The sequence below is a fragment of the Anguilla rostrata genome, chromosome 4, assembly GCF_018555375.3.
Source record: "Anguilla rostrata isolate EN2019 chromosome 4, ASM1855537v3, whole genome shotgun sequence".
Taxonomy (NCBI): Eukaryota; Metazoa; Chordata; class Actinopteri; order Anguilliformes; family Anguillidae; genus Anguilla; species Anguilla rostrata.
Genome location: NC_057936.1, coordinates 60,307,531 through 60,331,539, shown reverse-complemented (window position 1 = coordinate 60,331,539; position 24,009 = coordinate 60,307,531). Strand labels below are relative to the sequence as shown.

The 24,009-nt window shown below is 49.4% G+C and overlaps 1 protein-coding gene across 4 annotated transcripts in view; it reads left to right on the top strand.

Annotated features, from left to right (window-relative positions):
* The window catches only part of pde1ca (phosphodiesterase 1C, calmodulin-dependent a), a 134,378-nt gene that overhangs the window by 2,180 nt on the left and 108,189 nt on the right, over window positions 1-24,009 (top strand). Inside the window, exon 1 of one of the 4 annotated variants that reach the window (XM_064333681.1) lies at window positions 16,252-16,642. The exons of the other annotated variants lie outside the window; for them this stretch is intronic. Coding sequence (XP_064189751.1) covers window positions 16,561-16,642 — 82 coding nt within the window. The 5' untranslated portion in view covers window positions 16,252-16,560. Of the gene's footprint in view, window positions 1-16,251; window positions 16,643-24,009 lie in introns of those variants that run through there. 4 annotated transcript variants of the gene reach the window in all.

Sequence of the window (24,009 nt, the reverse complement as noted above, 5' to 3'; positions counted from 1 at the left end):
TCAGAGAAATGTAGTGCAGTCATGATCTTGATTTAGTAAGGTATAATAAAACCATTTTTGGTAGAAAAAGATGATGACCATGATGATGATGATGATGACGGTGGTGGTGGTAAGGGGGTGAGGAAGAGCGAGGCACAGGCCTTCCCCCACACCCTCATGACACTGTAATCATCTAGGTCCCCTGATGTGCTCCTGAAATAGCACTCAAGGGGGGTTCCCAGGTACTACGGTCACTATGGATACGGTCACTATGAGAGAGAACCCCCCCTCTCCTGCACGTAAGTGCCCATCTGAATGCTCAGTGATGGGAGCCTCACCTGTGTTCACCTGTGTTCGCTTCACCTGCTGACCGAGCTGCCTCCGCACATGTGTATTTACTGACAGGTGATTTCACAGGGCTGAGAGAGAGAGAGAGAGAGAGAGGGTGAGAGTGAGAGAGAGTGAGAGAGAGAGGGTGAGCGAGTGTGAGAGAGAGTGTTAAAAGAATGAATGAGAAGTGGATAGAGAAGGGAACCAAAGAAAGAACCAAGAAAGAAAGCAACAGAGAAAGTGGAGGGAAGTTCTTGTTCTGTATTGTGCGACAGTCTTTCTCATGTAGAACCTTTCCATTAACTGCTCTGGTAGAACTGAATCTGAATTTCCTGCCAATAAAGAAAACTGGAATGCATTTCTGAGAAAGATGGGTCAAGTGATGAGAGATGACCACAGAGAGAAAGAGAGAGGAAGAGGGAGATGAATTTTCCTCCCAACCCACTGTGAGAAAAAGCATCGCCGTTGTGTCTTTCACACCCTGATTGCAGTGTATCCTCAAATCTGGATACCTTATATCATTCAAGGAAGCCAAGTTTGTAGTCTGTGCTCAGTTCTGCTCTCAAAAATCTAATGATTGTCATTGTGTTTCCAATGGGAGTGAGAATGCCGTAAAAAAGGACAGAGGTGGAAGTGTTGGTCCTGTGTCTAGCCCACGGCTGCCCAATCCTATTCCTGGAGATCTACTGGACTGTAGAATTTCATTTCAGCATTAACTTTGCTTGCATGATTCTACTAGTTGGCCGCTCAGTAAGATCTCATGCTGTGGTCTGAGGTGTGCTTTGTTAGAGTTGGAGTGAAAACCTACAGGATGGTAGATCTCCAGGTACAGGGTTGGGCAGCCCTGCTGTAGCTGATAATTGAGGTGTGCTTTGTTAGAGTTGGAATGAAAACTTTCTGCAAAGCCAGGTTATTAATTAAGGTTGTTGAAAATGTGTTTAAGTTCCACCATAAGACACACACACACACACACACACACACACACACACAGTCCCGTACTGCTATACTTGTGAGGACTTCCCATTGACTACATTCATTCCATAACCTCTAACCCTAACCCTAACCCTAACCACTACATGCCTAACCTTAACCCTAACCTTGACGTAATTGTAACCCTAACCCTAAGTCCTAACCCTAACAGCCTCTTGAACTTGTAGGGACCAGCAAAAGGTCCCCACGTTGCCTAATTTTTCCTCATCTTTCTATCCTTGTGAGGACATTTGGTTCTCACAAAGATAGTATTACAAGTTCACACACACACACACACACACACACACACACACAGTGCCGTGGCGTGCTTGAAGCCTTATTTCCTGTGAAGGGGAAGTGTAGGTGCTCGATTACAGTCATTATTTCACAGGGTGCCTGTAGAACAGGGAGCTGATTAATCTGTCTCAAGGCCTGCCATTTATATGCTAATTAGCTCTCATTTGGGGGGGGTTTGGGGTGAAGGGGGTTGGGGGGGTAGAGTATTTTTTAACACTGAAGTTGGATTTTAAAAAGTGCATGGATGAAAGGGTTGAGTGTGAAATGCTGTGTTGCATGTGGGCACTGTTCAGTGGAAACGCATTAGTTCCAGATGAGAGGGGTCAAGTGGGACACTTTGTTCCAGGGGGGCCCAGAATATGGGCCGTAACTAGTTTTTGGGGGAGCCCTCCCAATGTTTTATCCCGGACCTGAGAATTCATAGCTGTTACTGATTCCTGGACTGGCTCATGCATGTAATCACTAATGTTGTTAATGGATTCGTTGAGCACTCACGTACGCAATTGAAGTATACAAATACATACTTGCAATATATTGTAATGCCCTGAATAGTACACTTGAATATATGGAGCCTCCCCAAATATATTTTCAATACATGGCAAAACTCGGTAATTTTTGCTTAATAGTACAAACTCTTGGCTAGTTTCAGATACAGTGGGTCTCAATGAGACTAAATTGGCAAATATATTTATACATTATTCAATGCTAACTAATATATTTCATGCTTAATAAACCAGCAGTTGTCTATTTTCCGAATCACTCAATGTTTTTGTCAAAAAATCACAGAAAATCAAGAATGCCAGTTCTACTAAGATGCAGCAATTAATTTCTGTCCTCGGACGGGGACATGGGTCTCTGGTCTTAATCTCAAAAACCATATGTTCTACTATGCCGAAACCTGCACTTCATGGGACATTCGAAAATATTTTCACTGCGACATATTTTTGTTACCCAAGGAAAATATTCATACTTAAACTTTTTTTTTTTTTAAATCGTCATCAACATCATCTTTACTGTAAAATGATCAAAAGTTCTTCTTCTTATTATTATTAATCATCACCGTATTTTTCTTCTTCTTCTTCTTATTATTATTATTATTATTATTATTATTACGAAAAGCCCAGTGGGTGACTTTGCTGTCGTGGAGGCTGCGGCTTGGCGCTCGCACTCAGACGGGCGGCACAGGGGCAGTGCCCTTCAGCAAGGGCATTTATCTCCCGCATCAAAGCGCACAGCTGCGTGAATGAATGGGACGGGTAATTAGACGGAATTAACGGGAAACGCGACGGCGAAATGCAAGCCCCCGTCCCCTCTGCTGGCCGGGCGCGCTCCGGAGAGGATCAATCAGCGAGGCGCTCACCCCCGTAGCCCGCCCGTAACGCCCTGACAACACTTCGGCAACGCTGGGAGAGCGTGGCGCCTGCCGAGGATGAAGCCTGAGAATGTGTGTGTGTGTGTGTGTGTGTTTGTGTGTGTGTGTGTGTGTGTCTGTGTGTGTGTGTGTCTGTGTGTCTGTGTGTGCGTGTGTGTGTCTGTGTGTCTGTGCATATGTGTGTGTGTGTGTGTCTGTGTGTGTGTGTGTCTGTGTGTCTGTGTGTGTGTCTGTGTGTGTGTGTGTGTCTGTGTGTGCGTGTGTGTGTATGTGTGTGTCTGTGTGTGTGTGTGTGTGTGTATTTGCATGCGTGGGTCTGTTTGTGCATTTTGCATCTAGATACATTTATCTGAGGAAAGGTCAGAACAGCCTGTGTCCTTTTCAGATGATTCCATCTTAACTAATCTGTTGAACAGCCTCTGAAGAAACTGCCTGGGTTGCAGGGACGTTCATGAGCTAATGACAGTCACCAAACTTAACTCCTGTCTTTACACTGCATTCAAATCATGGCAGTGTTTCACATGTATGTGTTGAAATATATATTGAAATATATTTCCATTAAATGAATTGCATACTGTATGTATTACAGATTGGTTTCTGCTTTATTCCACCAGCAGCTAAACCTCTGCCTGCACCATTTTGGCTGTACATTTATTCAGGGCTGTGTTTTGTGCTTTGTAACACCATACATTTTAATGCTTTTTTTTTTTCCTTTGATTTAAAAATTATAGATGACAAAACCAACCACAAAAGAGAGAGAGAGAACTAAAGCCTCGAGCTGCGCTTTGAAGGCATAGATACTGTCCGTTTCCCTCTCGGCTTTGTCAGAGAAAAGCCAGAGTGAGTCCAGAGAACGCCTATGTCCTGAGTCCTGATGCCTAAAAGTTTGATGGTAAACGGATTGCATTTATACAGCGCTTTACAATTGATGCCTCTCATTCACCCATTCACACACACACACTCACACCAAAGGCAAAAGGCTGCCATACAAGCTTGTTGGGAGCACTTAGGGGTTAGGTGACTTGCTCAGGAACACTTTGACACTCCCAGGGCGGGGGATCAAACCGGCAACCCTCTGACTGCCAGACAACCGCTCTTACCTCCTGAGCTACGTCGCCCACAATGATATCTGGCTGTTTTGAGAATTACAAGCAGCCTGGCACCCACTGGTCTTCCGTAACCACGGGATGTGGCTTAATTCGAGCCATAGGTGTAGATTTCAGGGGGGATGCAGGGAACACGTGCATTTGTCCCCCCCCCCCCCCCCCATAAAAACATTAAAGAAGCATTTACACCAAAAACTGATGCAGAAAAGGCACAGATCGGTGCATAAAAATTCACCAGAATGCAGAAAATGAAGTGTTTGATGCTCAAAATTTCCAGACTCCAGAACCTCCCCGCTTAATGTCCCCCCCCCGCCAAAGTTCAAACGAAACCTGCGCCACTGATTTCGAGCCCATCTGTGCGGCACATTAATGTGCGCTAAGACGGATGGAGACAGAGGGAGGAGGCCTGTCAGTGACAGGAGTGTCCCGTTCTGGAACACCCCTCTTCGCACCCCTCTGTCCGGCCCCTCTTCACCCCCGCTGCCCTGACGCTTTCATGGAGCCCAGGCACTTCCTGCCAGGGGTGATACATTTTAATGAGGCGCTCTAAAAAGCCTTCTACAAAGGTCCAATTATCCGTGTTTCTCATGTCCAACGTGTCCATTCCACCCTGAGGGTTTGGCTGAAGTCCGAGGACTTCCTCAACAGCCTGGTTTTCTTGACAGGGTTACAGAATGTCTGACGAGTTATTTGTTTGCTGCTGAAAGTAAATTTTTTGCTTTCTCTCCTCCGGTTTGTTCTGCTTTTTTATTCAGATTGCATACATGCCGTCTTTCCGTATTCTTTTCCTGTATGCTTTGACAAAACGTAACCGCTGGTGCACACTGCCACCTAGCGGACAGTAGGCGGCATTGCTGGCAAAGTGGAAAAATTGAATAGTTCAAAGTGGAAGCAGCGATTAGGTATGCGGACGGCTGGTAGAGGGGAGGAACGTAACTGGCAGAATCGGAGCACCTGGCAGCTTGGGTTTGTAGGCCCAGATGTTTTTTTTTGTTTGTTTGTTTTTTTTTTTGGTGCTCTTTCTCCTTTTTCCCCTCACCGTAGAAGGACAAACACCTTTTTTATTTTCCCCACTTACAGTACCTACAGGCAGATCTTCCACACCACATGCCTACACTCACCCTACACATCGCCTACTACAAATACACCATCTCTAATTGTGGATCATTATTGGGGAACTTGCTTATTTAATAAATACATTTTTTTGGCTGCAATTTAATGTTTCCCTTGTTTCCCTTCTTATGTTGAAAATTGAAGGAGGATTCTTAACACAGTGAATGATCCAAGCTTGTTTTATGGTTAAAATCTGTTTGCTCTGTGTAGACAAGGTGTTGTCTTTGCTGGAGATAGACTTATTGAACATCAAAATGTATCAGATTTAAAAATTCATCATTCTGCAAACTTTTACAATGCTAACATGCATGGTGTGATTTAGGCCCCAGTAGTCACACTCTTCTGATAAAAATAACATGCAATTTTTTTGTAAAATGATTACAAAGTTTTAGACAAATCTCTCTCTTAAATGTTTAAAAAAGTGACATTTGAAAACTGTAGTGCATTTTTTTTTTTAATATGCACTCGGCGATGCTAAAATTGAGCAGGGTTACGGAGTGCGCAGCATTTTTACGAACGGCGCCCCGTGTAAGTGCGCCACGGCCAATCAGAGCGGAGAGACAGAACGCCGTGCGGGCGATCCTTCGTACGTGATAGGCCGATAGGCGCTCTTTCATCAGCACTCCACCGCTACTTCGCCGCCCGCCGAGCCTCCCACGCTTCAGCGCGAACGCACACGCCGGCGAGGTCAAGGCCAAGCTCTGCGTGGGCTTGGTGGTTGTTGTCGGGCAGATTTATTTTTTTTTCCCTCTCTCTGTTCCGCGGCGGCGGTACCGGACACCGAGGACGGGCGGGCGCGTGGCCGCGAGGCTCGCCATCCGGTTCCTGCCGAGACGCTCAGACGTTCGGCGCTCTGACCGAAAAAAAAAAAAAAACACACGCATCGCCTCGCAGCCTACAGCGAAAGCCCGCTCGACGGCCGATGCGGGCTCGTCCGCGCGCAAGACTCTGCGTGCTCTTTCGCGAGGTCGGAGATCGGTAGGCGGGCGGATCGATCCGACTGGTTTGGCAACGCCGCCAATCCGCAGCGCCGGCGGCTTTTGAACGCGAAAGCGGGCGATAACGGGGGGGCGGGAGAGGGCCCGCCGGCGAGGCCCAAATACCTCGCGCTCCCGCGGCCCGCTGGGTCGAAGGTCAAGGCGAAGAAAAGAACACGGCGCCTGAGGAAGTGAAGCCGTTTTTGACAGAAACGTGGAAAAGGGCTCGATCCGGCTTGCTGCTCCGTGCGAGAACGTGCTAGCGATCCCTAGCCCTGGTTCTGTTGCTCTTTGCATTCGTTTTAATTTAAATGAACAATATTTATCACGTATGAATAAGTAACACTAATCAATAAATAACGAATGCAGACCCAAGAAACGTGCTGATGTGAGCTGAGCTGTGTAGTTAACTGCTTTTCACTGCTTTAAAAAGGATAGGCGCGGTTTTTTCATTTAAACTTTGGGGGAGTCACACTGGTCTGGAGCGCGCAGTCCCGCGTAGCCAGATGTCAAGTCTCACAAGCGCGCCAGCTGGTCCAGCAGTTAATTCGCATGAAAATATTGGAGGTGACACATCTCTCAGTCTCGCCCCGAACCAACCCGCACGGGTAAAAAAGCGAGTCACTGCCCAACGGGGAAAAATTAGCACGTCCAGCACAGACCTCTAGAACAGGGAGAAAGGCCATGGATCCGTGCTTTACAGTCTCAACACACGCTCAGCTCTGACATTACAGCCATCCGCTCTGCTTCTTAAGCACAGGATGGGGGACAGTAATGACCACGTAGAGGCAGGGTCTTGGTCAGATTGGGATGGCAGGTGTGCCCAGCAGGGTGCCACGCCCCATACCTGTACAGCACCGAGTTTGTTTTGCACTTTTTTTGGCACATGAAGTTACTTGAAACAGTTTAAGAAACATTAGGTAGCATTGCTTTGGAAGACAGCTTGTTAAATTTGTGTTAGCTAAGATAGCCAATATTGTTTCATGTAACTTGGCACCATTTTGACATCAATGCTTGTAATGGCAGGCCTAGGTTTGAATTAATGACTTATAGACAGTACGTTGTATGAGTGGGTAACTTGGCATTTTTGTACATTGAAGACATGTTTTTCATCAGATGTCTGTTACAAGGAAAGGAACATCCTACAGTTCCTACAGGAGACCGCATTGTTGTATCAAGTATTTTGACCAAGTTGGGCTTCCGTACTTGGAAAGGATGCCAGGAAATGAGGCAAGGGGAGATAAATTAATGATTGGAATGAGCCAGGTGTGTCATTCACAAGCCTGGTTCCCTAACAGTTACCCTAGCCTGCTCCCCATTGGGTGACATACAGGGCTCTGTTTCTTCATTCAGCGGATTAAGCTTTAAATGCATGGGGATGAAGCCTATTATTCAGCTTTGTTTAACCTGGTGGGTCACCTGAGAGCTTAGACCTCTGTTCTGCAGGGATGACTCGGGGTACCAGTATGAGGAATCAGGGACGAATTGTTTTTTTGCATTGACCTCCCCCACACAAAAAAAGTTTAACCATGTTGTACAGCTCTTTGAGTGTGGAGAAATCATTTTATAAATACAATTATTAATTATTATTAATACAAATATTATTATTATTATTATTATTATTATTATTATGATGATGATGAAAAGATTGGTGAAAATAGTCAGTAATCCATTTGTACAGCCTAGCGGAGCGCCAGCTGACGGAGTGAGGTAGCACGCTCGTGCGGTGCCTGGCCTACTGCGGGGCGTTCGTTCTAACCACAACTCCACACTTCCGTCTCCTGGACAGTGGCCATTCTGTAGAGTGGAAGTCTGTCTGGGTACGCGTGGAAATTCAGAAACAACTGCGGCATTGGGGAGAGAAGACCAGACACCACGCCACTTTGAAAGAGTTATGTGAGTCCTTTCTTGAAGTAAAACCGTGTCATTTCGTAAAACTCATGCATTTGGGCGAACGCCACTTTTTTGAGAGACGCTACGGAAACGGCGAGCTCGTGCTAACAGAGGGGAACGACGGCCCGTGTTGGATAGAAGAATAAAGTTTCAAAAGTTTCATTTTTATTTCCATATTTTCTGTTTCCCTTTAAAACGACTGAAAGTTTTGGAAACCAAAAAGATAAAACAACCTCCTAATTAAAATTTAAATTTTACAATACAATACATCATTTATCTTTTTTATTTTTTTGTTTTGATTTTAATTGCGGCGGAAAATATGTTCGCGCTCACCCACGCGGAGGCGCGGGTGTATTACGGTCCCTTGTTTCCCTGTTTTCCCGGAAAGCTCAAAGGTGCTTCGACGTTGCCTTGGCTCCGCGCGTGGTTGCGGGGGAGGTCTATGGTCTGGGGCTTCTGTTTCCACTGCCTACTCCCACGCGCGTTAACTAGTAAAAACCGCCTCCGTATGAGTGAACGGTTGTATAACCACTACTGCGCGAGTGCCCGTTCTAAGCGCGGTGTTTGTGTTTGGGAAACGGAAAGAAATAAATGCAATTAAGTAATAAAAGTAAAATATGCGTGCGCTGATTCTGGCCTCATCATAAGCGCCACGCGAGGGATTTGGAGAATTTTAAAATGTGGGCTATTTATTTAGCCTTTGTGTCAGTAATAGCTGCCAAAATAACCGATAATTAAATAAAATTTCCTCTCAAAGAACACTTCTCATTACTGCAGTATGACGAACTTATTCATTGTCGTTTTGTATATATATATATTGTTTCTATTATGATTCCCCTATTTTCTATAAAGAACAGAAATAATTAAGTTTTAATTTCCCTTTATGAATTTCCTGAGCACATCGAGCAGTTAAGTAGGCAATACAACCTCTGGATTCCGTGTGCAAACACCAGGTTCAGTCTTAAACACCTTTAATCACATAAATTGTCTGAGAGAAACATTTAATTTATAAGTGCAAGGCATAAGTTAGCAAGACCTGAAAATAAAATGAAAGTTTTCTTAGAGGAAGGCCCTGCATAAGACGTGTAAAGAAAAGAATTGACTACGTGTTGGCAGTTAACCCAGTCCAGGTGCAATCAGCGAAATAGATGTTCATGTTTCTCTCTCTCTCTCCCTCTGCATGTGTGTGTGTGTGTTTTTGTCTTTGTGTGTATATGAGTGTGTTTTATGTGTGTGTGCACGCTTGCGTGAGAGCGAGAGATAGAGAGATTTTGTATGCAATACTGTATGTATGTGTTTGTGTTGCTGTGCCCAGAGAGAGCTTCATTTCATGACAGGAACCAGCAGAAGCTAGTGATGTGCGTTTGGAGAGAGGGTGGAAGTCCGTTCAGTGAGTCAGACTGGAGGCATGCTAGACCACAAGCACGGGCCAGGCCTACATTACATTACATTACATTACATTTCGTTACATTTATTTGGCAGACGCTTGTATCCGAAGCGATGCCCATTAAGTGCATACCGAAGGTTATTGGAACAACTACAAAACACAGGTCCAATAAGGTACAAATACTCATTATGTAACAGTTATTCGTAGCTGTGAACACATGAAGTCCACTTCACACGCCAGTTGGAATGCAATGTGTGCTGTGCAGTTTTACACCTGTGCGATCCTGCAGATAAACCACACCTCAGGAGCCGAAACCTGCACTCTCCTCCTCTCCCGCACACCTTCCACTCTCATCCAGCAGGAAGAGTTGGCACTGCAGCATAGGGGAGTGGGCTCGAAACCCAAAGGTTGCTGGTTTGATTCCCAAGCACACTGCTTATCGTACCCTTGAGCAAAGTGCTCAGCCTGAATTTGCTTCAGTACGTGGATGTATAAGTGGACACAATGTGAAAGTTATGTAAGTCGCTCTGCATAAATAGTGTCTACAAAATACCAGGAATGTATAATACAATATAAGATCTGTAACATAAATAGACCCTAAGAACAAGCCCATCGTGTATATTACCACAATCTAACCTGTGAGATCACAGGTCTGTTTGCTGAGGTCACAGATCTGTTTGCTGAGACCAAAGGTCTGTTTGCTGAGGTCCCAGGTCTTTTTGCTGAGGTCACAGGTCTGTTTGCTGAGGTCACAGGTCTGTTTGCTGAGGTCCCAGGTCTTTTTGCTGAGGTCACAGGTCTGTTTGCTGAGGTCACAGGTCTGTTTGCTGAGGTCACAGGTCTGTTTGCTGAGGTCACAGGTCTGTTTGCTGAGGTCACGGGTCTGTTTGCTGAGGTCACAGGTCTGTTTGCTGAGATCACAGGTTTGTTTGCTGAGGTCACAGGTCTGTTTGCTGAGGTCACAGGTCTGTTTGCTGAGATCAAAGGTCTGTTTTCTGAGGTCACAGGTCTTTTTGCTGAGGTCACATGTCTGTTTGCTGAGATCAAACGTCTGTTTGTAGACATGGATCAAAATCCTATTTGAAATGCTTTAACTCTGTAGATTAAAACATAAATAAATAAATATAGCTTCCTGGTATATTTTCAACAAAGCACATTACTGACCAATAAAACATGTTACTAAGCAATTACAGAAAGGGAGGGAGTCTGTTCTAAGTACAAGTGAGCATTAATAGTTTGGTGGTTCTGATAAAATGGTAAGCAGGAATTTAACTGAAGGGTTTAAAGTAATTAAAGTAATTAAAATAAGTATATTTACTCAAATCTGGTTCATGCAGTACTGTGGGCAATGAGCTTCATCGCACTGTACAGTTGTTATTGTTATCAGGTTCATGGTAACATGTCTTCTGGTTGCTTCAGGTAATTGTGGTTTCCATGGCAGCAGGGCAAAACTGCTTCTCGTTGCCGTGGTGCCGGTACTAGCCATGGGACCAAACTGAGCCATCTGGGAGCAAGCCCGGACTCGGTGGATTTGGAGGTGGCTGGAAGGTGGTCGGTGGTCTGAATAAACTGTGTGGAGAGGGCTGGAGTTTTAATTAGTCTTGTGAAGAGAGAGGTCCTTTGCTTGTGCAGTGAGGGCCGGCTGTGTGCCTGTGTGTGTGTGTGTGGTGTGTGTGTGTGAGATGGTGAACAATGAACCTGAGTATCATGCCCAGGTGTGACACAGACTCATTTTGGTCAGACAGAAAAGTTCCAGTTTGAAGGTAGGCATGGCAACCTGATTGACACAGGAATACTGCAGTGTCTAATGTTGCTGTGTGATTATCTTACCCCATGTTAATCCCTGTCTTTACCCCCTGTTAATACCAGTGTTTACCCCCTGTTAAAACCTGTCTTTACCCCCTGTTAAAACCAGTGTTTACCCCCATGTTAATCTCTGTCTTTACCCCCCTGTTAATACCAGTGTTTACCCCCACTTCATCAACGCACCGGCGCAGGTCGCTTTGAATTGACCCCCCCCCCCCCCAAACAAAAGCTCGGCTTTAACTTATACAGTACGACACAGGTCACTCATTAACCAATCGATCGTGTGAAAGAAGAAGAGGGAGAGCGGAGGTAGAACATAACTCGCTGACCCTGATGTCCTCGCCGGGCCCGCTCGTCACGTCCACATCGTGATTTCATCTGTAACCGAGCCTTTCTGTAGGTGCCAGTTACCTGCGAGCCGCACGCTGGCGTTTCCTAGGAAACCTGATTGGCGCGTGGACCAGTCGGAGGCAGTCTGAAGGACTTGGGGGTGGGGGTGGTACAAACTCTACAAATGAGCTTTGGCGGTGGGGAAGGGGGAGGGGGAGGGGGGGGCAGGTATTTGTGTTTATCCTCCCACTGCTAGTGCTAAACAGAAAGGTGTACTGGCCGGATAGCTCCGTCACAGTTCTTGCTTTCCTTTGTGGCATCTTTAAGCTGAACTGAGCGCACGTTATGCCTTCACCTTTTTTTTTTTTTTTTTTCTCACCGGCGATCCTTTATTTTTCGTAATGTCACGACGTAACTGAGGAACACGGAGTCCTTGAGGCGCCATCCGTTCGCAGTTCCCGATACGCTTATAGCGGGAGCCTTTATCCCTTTACAATAGCAGGGCCGTGACTCAGAGGGGATAGATTATGTGCCCTGTTCAGGGATCGTATGGCAATGCCTCACCTTGCTGGGTTCCCCCCCCCCCCCAGTTTCTTAAGCACTGCACCATATTAAACGGTGTGTGTGTGTCTGTGTGTGTGTGTGTCTGTGTGTGCATATATGTGCGTGTGTGTGGGGGGGGTGGTAGTGCATGATGGTGAATCCACTGGAAGACTTTAAAACACGCACGCACGCACGCACGCACACACGCACACACACACACACACACACGCACGTATACACACACACACACACACATACACACACACACGCAGAAGAACACCAGAAGAAGAGATTCTGAAAGGAATAAAACACACTGAAACCAATAGTTCCAATGCAAGTCCAGGGTTTATGGCATCATCTGTGACAAATATGCAATGTTTACATGAATAAATATAACTCGCTTTGATTATGTTCCAATGGGACATATATTATTTCTGCAACTACTACAACAACAACAACAGCAATAATAATAATAATAATAACAAATTACAACAATAATAATAATAATAATAATAATAATAAACACTTATCGTCAATGGGCATTTTTCAACCTGAATTGACTCTAGCGTAATACGTTTACATTGAGAGAAAGCGGGATGCCTCTTTGGTAAAAATGCCCCCTGCTGGCCATTCGGCTGTGCGTGCCTCACTCTCCGCGTGTGCATATGATTGGGTCTCCTCAGCCTTCGCTCTGCGTATGATTGGGTCTCCTCAGCCTTCGCTCTCCGCGTGCGCGTATGATTGGGTCTCCTCAGCCTTCGCTCTGCATATGATTGGGTCTCTCAGCCTCGCTCTCCGCGTGCGCGTATGATTGAGTCTCCTCAGCCTCCGCTCTGCGTATGATTGGGTCTCCTCAGCCTCCGCTCTGCGTATGATTGGGTCTCCTCAGCCTCCGCTCTCCGCGTGTGCGCGTATGATTGGGTCTCCTCAGCCTCTGCTCTGTGTGTGCGCGGCTGGTGGCCGCTGTGCGAAAAGAAGCAGCAGCTGGCTGGCATTGTGTGTTTCAGAGGAGAACCACGAATTGTCTACACTCTCTTGAGCCAGCAGCAGGGGGCGTACATGAGCACCTTTGTACATGGTTTAGGAATTGAGCATTCCAAATTTTAAAAAATGTACACGAGAAGGTTTTTTTTTTTTCGTTTCACAATCGATTTGTTGGATGTGCACCGCAACAAAAACAAGTATTGTATGATTGAGCATGCTTTTGTTTTTTGTTTTTTTACCATAATGCTGAGATGATGAGCAGATGACAATTAGCTTTCACGCCTGGGAGAGGACAGATGTACGTGAGAAGATCTTTCCACAGCCCCGCAGCACGAACGAGCGTTAAAAACAGGAGCGTTAAAATGAGCGCATTAAAATGAGAGCGTGATGATCTCTTCGCACTTCTGCACGCGAGCGTGTCGATTGCTACCGGCTCCCGTTTCATGAACCCTTGTAATTGGACTATTTATATTCTGCATATATATATATATTTTTTACAAATCATTTTAAATCTCTGTGTGTTTTCTTTTCTGGGTAACGTTAGGCCTGAGCGACTGACTTAGAAGTGTAAGGGCTTTGTGATAAACGAAAACAAAACTACAGCTACAGCAACAACAGCTCAGTCTCTTTATTTAAAACTGACTGATGTACTACAGTAGGTGGGCAATTTTTGAGAGAATATACAGGCAGTTAAATCTTCACTCAGGCATATTTAGTGACAGTCCATTGACAGATTATTTGCTTGTTCAGGTAAAAAAAAATCAGTTTAAGTTCATCTTGGTGTCCTTTTCAAGTAATGAACACTAATGTTTGTGTCCTTTTTAAGGTCTTGGACATATCTGTGTGTCTTTATTATATTAAACATGCAAAATTTGGCAAACACAGGTGCTGTAGTCTGGAGGTTTATTTGACAAATTGAGATCAGGAAGCTGGAGAAGTAACTTTTGGAAATATTTGCAGCTGTAAGAAATATGACTGGATGAAAGCTAGAGTTTAAAAAAATAAAAAGGAAAAGTAGATGGTTATTATAGAATTCTTTGTTTATTTATTATATGTTATTTATACAGGATAGGTTGATTGAGCATGTATACTCTTTTACAGCAACAGCCTGAACGCCCCCTCTCCAAGTAGCCTAACCTGCATGTCTTTGGGTTTTATATTTGTATGTGTGTACTGTGTGCAATGCCAAGGGAAATTTTCTTTAGAAATGGAACATTTGCTGGCCAACTGCAGTTTACAAGACACACGATAGCCGACTTCATACACAAATACGCAGATCCTGTCTCAGTCAACAGATAGAACCCCCCTGGAAAAGTTACTGTTTTTAAAATTAATTTTCCCTTATTCGTGGAAAACTGCATAACGCACTTCATTATTCACCTATTGACCAATCGAGGCGAGTTGTTGCAGAGTCATTTTCCCGACCGTTCGGCTAGAAGCACCTCGATTGGATTGCCCTGCGCGCGGCTGCCAGCTCCTCGGCGCTAACCGTGCCGCGGATCTAATTGGGCGATTCGCGTGCCGGGACCCAGCCAACCGGCTGTGAGAAGGCCCAGCACGCAGAAACTGGTGAGTTAGCACCTCCTGGGAAGGAAATGATCGCCCCCACCCCGCGCCCCCCTTTGCGGTAATTAAGAGCGAGCGGCCGCCTGTTCTGGCTGTGCCGTGCAGAAGGGCCCCTGGAGGAAGGGCACGCCTGCGTTTCCATGCCCCTGTCTGGCGTCCTGGGACGACTCTCCCAGCACCTCCATTAAGAGCTCAAAGCGCCCCTGCAGGGTAAACACTTCACCTTATGAAAGACAACAAGGGAGCAATGTTAGCGCACACAGGCACTTAAACACACACACTACACATACACAGACACACACATACACTACACGCACACACATACACACACACAGGCACTTAAACACACACTACACATACACACACACACTACACGCACACACATACACACTACACATACACACGCACTACACGCACACACATACACACTACACATACACACACGCACTACACGCACACACATACACACTACACATACACACGCACTACACGCACACACATACACACACAGGCACTTAAACACACACACTACACATACACACACACACTACACGCACATACATACACACTACACATACACACACACACACGCACACACATACACATACACACACACAGGCACTTAAACACGCACACCATACATACACACTACACACACACACACACACACACTACACACACACCGTACACACACACACATACACACACACACACTACACACACACCGTACACACACACACTACACGCACACACATACACACACACAGGCACTTAAGCACACACCATACACACACATACACACACACATACATACACACTAGACATACACACACATACACACACATACACAGGCACTTAAACACACACACCATACACACACACATACATACACACTAGACATACACACACATACACACTACACACACACACACACACAGGCACTTAAACACACACACACACACACACATTCACTGCACATACACATGCACACATACATACTACACACACAAGACACTCACACACACAGGCTCTGCACTTAAACACACCACACACACACTACATACATACACACAATGTACACACACACACAGGCACTGCACTGAAACACACACTGTATTTACACACACACACTATAAACACACAGACACCACTTAAACACACACACTATACACGCACATATATACACACACACACTATGCACTACACACACACTATACACACACTATATATTCACTCACACATGCTACACACACGCACTATGCACAATGTCTGGTGCATGTGCTTATATGTTGAGAGAGAGGAGAGAGAACAGGAGGGAGAGGGAGGCGAGAGAGGGGGTGAGAGAGAGACAGAGAGAGAGAGAGAACAGTCAACAGGACTTGCAGACTGTACAGACAGTGGCTGTTGGATGTTGGAGTTGCGAGGAGACTGGGAGTTACACAGACAAGAGAGTGGGAGAGAGAGAGAGTGAGGGAGAGAGAAAGGGAGAGATCGGTTTGGTCTCCCTCTCTACATGGTGAGGGGTAGAGAGGGAGGAGGGACACACAGGGCCTGTTTGGGGGAAGGAGTTTGGGGTCGGGGGGGGGGGGGGTTCCTGGAGGACCTGTTGCGAGGTCGACCGCCACCTTCGCCATCATCACCGACAACCGCGGCAAGGAACTCTGCTAATTACAAACAGCACAACACACACTTTCACCTGGGACGGGCAAGGAACGCCCCCCTCTAAAACACGCACACGCACACACACACACGCACGCATGCACACACACACACGCACGTACACACACACACACACACATACACACACACACGCAGAAGAACACCAGAAGAAGAGATTCTGAAAGGAATAAAAAATAACCCGATGAAAGAAAGGAGGAGGAAAAAAGGGAAGGCAAAGTGCGGAAAATAATGGAGTCCAGCTCCAGGAAGCAGGGCTTCAAGAAATGCAGGAGCGCCACTTTCAGCATCGACGGGTTCAGCTTCACTATCGGTAAGAGCCCCCGCCTCGCCCCCGCCTCGCCCCTGGGGCTTCTGGTCCGGCGGCGTTGGCAGAGAGCATCGTGCGTTCCGTGGTTCCTTTTCTCTTTAAACGTCGGCGAGCAAACGGCGGCGTTTACCTTGTGACCCGACCCGACTTGCCGCTGCGCTATTGGACATTTTAGTAAACCGCTTGAATGTAATTTGCGCTCACACACACACACACACACTCACACACACACACGCACAAAACAAACATTGCCAATCCCAACCCCTGATTCTGATGTGTGTTTTTTTTCTAAAGCATGAAAAGGTGTTTTGCTTTTGAACGGGGTTGGCAGAGGTGTGTTTCGTGGCCAAATTCACCTCGGCGCCCCCACACGCAAACCTTGGATGCCGTTGAATGTTTGTACATACAGTTTGTTTTTCAGTTTCAAATAGCAAGATTGAGAGGTGAGAAAGTTTTGGGAAGAGTCAGCCAAATGTACTGTAGGTATCGTAGGATGAACAAAACAATGATCGGACCTAGAGAAAGAAAGCTGGGTGCTCTGGAGTGTGTGGTCTTGTTTTTTTGGTTGTCAGGGAAACTGGCGTAACTGGTGTAAGCACGTGAAATGTGTTTTTTTGGTTTTCAAAATTTTCACAGCCAGAATAAATTTTAAAAACATACTTTTCTGATATTGGTACTGAAAAGAAAACTTAAATTGACATTTGTTTTGCATAATTTGTGGATTTATTTTATTGCATTTTTTTGGATTTAGATAAATATGTTGGCGTATTTTGATTGAAAATGGGGCTGTTTTAACTGTCATGATGAACGGAGAACTGGAGGACGAACGCTGCATAATGATAAAACCGAAATACGTTTTCAACCCATTGTTTGTCTCGCTATTGTAAAATCAGATTTACGTAATAACAATGTCATGGTTTTCTGTTGAAATGCCTGGCAGCGCAAGATCCTTTGCTTCAAGCTAATTCTCCTGTCACTGCTTTGTCAAATGTCATTGCGCAAAGGAAAAGCGTGTAGCGTTTTGAATGGGTAACAGAAACGGAAAATTAAGGCTTTGCAGTTCTGTGCCAGTAGACCTGGAAAGGGGAGGGGAGGGGAGGGGGCAGGGGGTGGGGGCGGGGGCGGGGGAGGAACAGCCTCAGTGGCAAATTGACACGGCAGTTGTTTTCGGAGAGCGCGGAATGGCGGTAATTATATCTCTCCAAAGGTCAAACATGGAGGGGTTACGTAATGGCGCGCAATCACTCTCCGAGCGCGGGCGCGGCCGCTCGCCCCTGCCGGCGGTCACGTGGGAGCCCCCGGGTTTCACCGGCCGCCGCGCCCATTTCGCCTTTTTTCGCCGGACCGGGGGGAGAGGGGCGCGTCTCCTCGCCCTGCCGCTGGAACACGCCCCCCCCCCGCGCCCCGCGATCGCGGTCGCCCAGTTTAAAGATCGGCTCGCGGAGCGGTGCAAACAGGGCGCCCTGCCGGCGGCCGGCGCTGGAACAATAAAAAGCCGGTCCAATAAAAACGCCGACGGGGTAATTAAAGCTTCGCGATAAGCAGTCGGATATGAACCTGAGCGCGTTCTATGCGTTTTACTGCGGCGCGGTGTGGGCAGGAGCTGGAAAGGACTCTGCGGAGCTCGTCGTAAAAATTAGCAGCTGACCCTGAGCGGCGGTGAGGAACGAGAGAACCAATCAAATGAGCCGGGAGTCTTATTAGTTGTGCTATAGGGCCTCATACAGGCAAGCCCCCTTTCAGTCCCCCCCCCCGCTCCCCACCACCCTCGCGGCCTCCTCGGGCCGGCTGATTACCGTCTCCATGGCGATGGCGGGTGGACGTGACGTCGCAGGGTGATCCCAGGTGTCCTGAGTGACTGGAGCAGCGGCCGCCGGGCCCGTCTGTGTCGCCCCGGCGAGGAACCCATCGGAGGCCTCATTAAGCACAGCTGTTGGCTAATTGGCTGGCCTTACAGCACTGCGTGTGCTTAGGGTCGGGTTGGGAAGGGGGGGGGGGGGGTGAACAAGCAGGTGGGGGGAGTGAGGGGGGGGGGGGGGGCTGTAGCCCGGTTGCCTGGCGATGGAGATATGAGGGGACTTCTGGGGGCCCGGCGGGTAATTCCTAATCATGTGGGGCATTAGTGGCGCTGCCCCCGGTGAAGTGGGAGTCATTATCCGTGATGAAGTGGCCTCTCGCTCGCTGCACGCCCCCGTGCTCTGGTGCAGTGGACACAGGAGCGACCCCCACCCTCTCTCTCTCTCTTTCTTTCTCTCTCTCTCTCTCTCTCTCAGCTGGGAAGGGCTTTCCCTGGTGTTGCCTCTTCATTTCTCTTCGTCTTCATCACCCAGCTTATCTCTCCCCCCGGGCCACATGGCTTCTGTGTGTCAGCCACCAGCCACTCCCTCCATCTCTCTCTCTCCCTCTCTCTCTATCTTTCTCTCTCTCTCTCTCTCTCTGTCTCTCTCTCGCTCTCTCAAATTCAAATTCAAAACAACTTTATTGGCAAAATGTGTATATATACATATGAACAGAATACAACTTTGTGTGTGTGCGTATGTGTGTGGTATTTGTGTATGTTAGCTAGTGTAATGTCATGTGTACATTAGGCGAAACAGTGAATATAACATTTAACAATAATTTAAGAAAGTATACAAAAATAATAATAATAATTATAACAATAATAAAGGAGATTGTGTCACACAGTGAGAACATATTCGCTCTTCTTGTGGTACCCATGAGTTTTTGTATCTGCCTATTTCACTTGCAAGCATGTGGTCACTGAGCCTGTACTGGGTCAGGATGTGTCTCTGCTTTGTGTCTATGTGACTGAGGAGAGATACTCTGCCAGTGTGTATTTTCTGTTCAGGGCCCAATAACAATTCAGTTTATTCTGGGATTGTGTTTCTTTGTTCCAGTGTTCCAGGTAGGAGTTTTTGATGTGTTTTATGATTTGGTTGACTCTAATGGGCAGTTGTGAAGCAGGGCTGATCTGCAGCTTGACTGCATAATATGCTGGATGACACTGTCAAAGATTTTTGACCAGATTCTAATGAGCGTGTTTATTTTATGGAATCTCGTTTTAATCCCATAAAAAGCACTGTGGGTCTTTTCTTTTAATGCATTCATTGCTAGGCCAAAGCTCCCTGACATATGTGTGTGCATGCATGTGTGTGTGAGTGTGTGTGTGTGTGTGGGTGAGTGTGTGTGTGTGTGCACGCATGCATGCATGTGTGTGAGTGTGTGCAGGTGAGTATGGTTGACTGTGTGTTTGTGTGCGTGTGTGTGGGTGTGCAGGTGAGTGAGTGCGTGTGTGTGTGTGTGTGTGCGCGAGTGTGTGCGGGTGTGTGTGTGTGTGTGTACGTGGGTGCAGGACTTATGACATTCATGCGTCTGAATGCCAGTGGGGACCTTGACTGGATCGGTTCTGCATTGTAATTGATGTGCAGGTATTCATCTGAATGGGAGGGTTCTGCAGGCTTCTCACATTCAACACAGACAGAGAGCCTCTCTCAGAAACCTCTCCGCCTTCCGTCTGTCATGGTCCTGTGTTCCTGTCTGTGTTTCCCTTGTTGGGCCGCCAGATGGCGGCACTTCTGTTTTGTGTCCTGCTCCCCTCCTGTTAATTGTATGATTGTTTCAATTGTCTCGTTATCCCATCATGGTTCCCACCTGTGTCTTGTTATCCCCTCCTTCTGGTTTGATTGTTTTTTGAGTTCACCTGTGTCTTGTTACCCCTTGTCTATTTAAGTTCTCTGTTCCCTTGACTCGGGTGCTGGTTCCTTGCATGTGTTCTGCCTTGTGTTTGTTACCTGACATACATGTACCTGCCTGCTTGTGTTTGTTTCCCGACTGTATGTACCTGCTTGTTCCCTTGTGCTCTGCCTTCCCGTGTTCTGCCCGCCTGTGTTTTGAGTTCTTGTTGTTTTCTGTTTCGTTAGATTATTTTTGAGTTTGTGTTTCACCTGCCTGTATTTTGTTCCTGACTTGTGTTTTTGTCCTTCCCTTGTGCTCTGCCTTCCCGTGTTCTGCCCTGTCTGTGTTTTTGAGTTCCTGTTTTCTGTTTCATTAGATTATTTTTTGAGTTTGTGTTTTAGCCCATTGTGGCCTTGTCTGTTCCTTGTTTGTTCACCTTGTGTTAGTAAAGTCTTTGTTAATTTTCCCTTTTGAGTTTGTGTTTTTTTTTCCCTCTGCGTTTGGGTCCCCCCTACCCGGACCGTCACAGAAGGAACCAGCCAGTGTGGGACCCAGCAGAGGTGTTTTTTTTTTTTTTTTTTTTTTTTTTTTTGTGTTTGTTTATCATGCCACCGGGGTGGTGGAGTGACCCGGAGGACTCGCCACCCAGCGACTGGGAGTCCCTCGCCCTTGAGCTTCCCAGTGCCCGGGGTGGGCGGTCACGGAGGCGCCGTGGTCGGGCTGCCTCCCGGTCGGCCAGACCTCCAGCTGCCCAGCCAGCGGTTCCCGGCCCTGCGTCATTCGAAGGGACTCGACTGGCAATCTTTCCAGGGCCCGGCCCGCGGGGGTCCCGCCGGTCCCGTCCAGCTGCCCAGCCTGGTTCCCTACGGCTGTGGTCTGTGCTCCTGTCCCCTGCCCAGCCCAGTCGGCAGGGCCCTCGGCCTGCTCCACCCCAAGTCCAGGAAGGGCCTTCACGGCCTGCTCTGCTCCAAGTCCCGGAGGGGCCTTCACGGCCTGCTCTGCCTCAAGTCCCGGAGCGGCCTTCACGGCCTGCTCTGCCTCAAGTCCCGGAGCGGCCTTCACGGCCTGCTCTGCCTCAAGTCCCGGAGCGGCCCTCACGGCCTGCTCTGCCTCAAGTCCCGGAGCGGCCTTCACGGCCTGCTCTGCCTCAAGTCCCGGAGCGGCCTTCACGGCCTGCTCTGCCTCAAGTCCCGGAGCGGCCTTCACGGCCTGCTCTGCCTCAAGTCCCGGAGCGGCCTTCACGGCCTGCTCTGCCTCAAGTCCCGGAGCGGCCTTCACGGCCTGCTCTGCCTCAAGTCCCGGAGCGGCCTTCACGGCCTGCTCTGCCTCAAGTCCCGGAGCGGCCTTCACGGCCTGCTCTGCCTCAAGCCCCGGAGCGGCCTTCACGGCCTGCTCTGCCTCAATCCCGGAGCGGCCTTCACGGCCTGCTCTGCCTCAAGCCCCGGAGCGGCCTTCACGGCCTGCTCTGCCTCAAGTCCCGGAGCGGCCTTCACGGCCTGCTCTGCCTCAAGTCCCGGAGCGGCCTTCACGGCCTGCTCTGCCTCAAGTCCCGGAGCGGCCTTCACGGCCTGCTCTGCCTCAAGTCCCGGAGCGGCCTTCACGGCCTGCTCTGCCTCAAGTCCCGGAGCGGCCCCCAGAGCCACCTGGAGCCCCGGAGAGGCTCCCAGATCCGCCTCGAGCCCCGGAGAGGCTCCCAGATCCGCCTCGAGCCCGGAGAGGCTCCCAGATCCGCCTCGAGCCCCGGAGAGGCTCCCAGATCCGCCTCGAGCCCCGGAGAGGCACCCAGAGCCGCCTCGAGCTCCGGAGAGGCCCCCAGAGCCGCCTCGAGCTCCGGAGAGGCCCCCAGAGCCGCCTCGAGCCCCGGAGAGGCCCCCAGAGCCGCCTCGACCCCGGAGAGGCCCCCAGAGCCGCCTCCAGCCCCGGAGAGGCCCCCAGAGCGCCTCCAGCCCCGGAGGTCCCGCCTGCTCTGACCCTTCCGCGGAGGCCGCCTGCTACACCCAAGTTTCGGGCTTTACTTGTGCCTCGAGCCCCGGGGGGCCTCCGGAGCCGCCTCAAGCCCCAGGGGGCCTCCGCAGCTGCCTCGAGTCCCGGGGGGCCTCCGGAGCCGTCCAGAGCTCCGGAGAGGCTTCCGGAGCCGTCCAGAGCTCCGGAGAGGCTTCCAGAGCCGTCCAGAGCCCCGGAGAGGACAACGGTCCCTTCTGTTGTCCCGCAGGGGCCGCCGCAGACTGCTCTGGCCGCCCCGCAGGCTAAGCCACCTGCCTTGCCCCCTAGCGTTCGTGCTCCCCCTGGCGTTCGTGCTCCCCCTGGCGTTCGTGCTCCCCCTGGCGTTTGTGCTCCCCCTGGCGTTCGTTCTCCCCCTAGCGTTCGTGCTCCCCCTAGTGTTCTCGCGCCCCCCAGTGTCCGTTCTTCCCCTAGTGTTCTTGCTCTCCCTAGTGTCCACACCTTGCCCCCTGGCGTTCGTGCTCCCCCTGGCGTTCGTGCTCCCCCTAGTGTTCTCGCGCCCCCCAGTGTCCGTTCTTTCCCTAGTGTTCTCGCTCCCCCTAGTGTCCACACCTTGCCCCCTGGCGTTCGTGCTCCCCCTGGCGTTCGTGCTCCCCCTGGCGTTCGTGCTCCCCCTGGCGTTCGTGCTTCCCCTAGTGTTCTCACGCCCCCCAGTGTCCGTTTTCCCTCTAGTGTTCCCCCGTCCTCCAGGGTTCGTCCTTCCCCTGGTGTCGTCGCTCCCCCGAGTGGTCGTCACTCCCCCGGTGTCCGTGCTCCCCCCAGTGGTCGTCCCTCCCCCGGTCTCGTCGCTCCCCCCAGTGGTCGTCCCTCCCCCGGTCTCGTCGCTCCCCCTGGTGTCCATTCTCCCTTTGGTGTCTGTCCTCCCAACCGTGTGTCCGTGTGTTCCCCGGCCCCCCTGTCTAATTGTCTGCCCGCCTGTTTGTCTGTTAGTCTACCCGTATGTGTGTCAGCCAGTTTGTTGGCCTGTTTGTCTGCCCCCCAGGCCGTCAGCCCATCGGCCAACGTGTTTGCCCGCCTGTCTGCCTGTCTGTCTGTGTGCCAGTCCGCGTGTGTTTTGTCTTGTTTGCCTGTGTGTCAGTCCCTATGTCAGTTGTTGGGTTCCCCCCTCGCCTTCCCTGTCTGCCTGTCCCTTTGTGTGTCCATCGGTGTCGCCGTGTGCCTCCCCGCCTGCTTGTCCCTGTGTCTGTCTTTTTAGGTCTCCCTATTGTGCCAGTATCTGGCAGTCTGTTTCCCCCTCAGTCTTGTCCAACCCAGTCCAGTGTTGTCGTGCCCCGTCTCGTTGCTGTCCTGTGTCCACCTCGCCCCAGTCCAGTCCTGTATGTCTGCCTTGCCCCTGTCCAAGTCCCCCCTGGTTTCCTGAGTTCCCCTGGTTTCCTGAGTCCCCCTGTCGCCCGAGTACGGGCCCTGATTTCCCCCGAGTCGCCCGATGTGCGGGCCCTGAGTTTCCCCCGAGTCGCCCGATGTGCGGGCCCTGAGTTTCCCCCCGAGTCGCCCGATGTGCGGGCCCTGAGTTTCCCCCGAGTCGCCCGATGTGCGGGCCCTGAGTTTCCCCCGAGTCGCCCGATGTGCGGGCCCTGAGTTTCCCCCGTGTCGCCCGATGTGCGGGCCCTGATTCCCCGTGTCGCCCGATGTGCGGCCCTGAGTCTCCCCCGTGTCGCCCGATGTGCGGGCCCTGAGTCTCCCCCGTGTCGCCC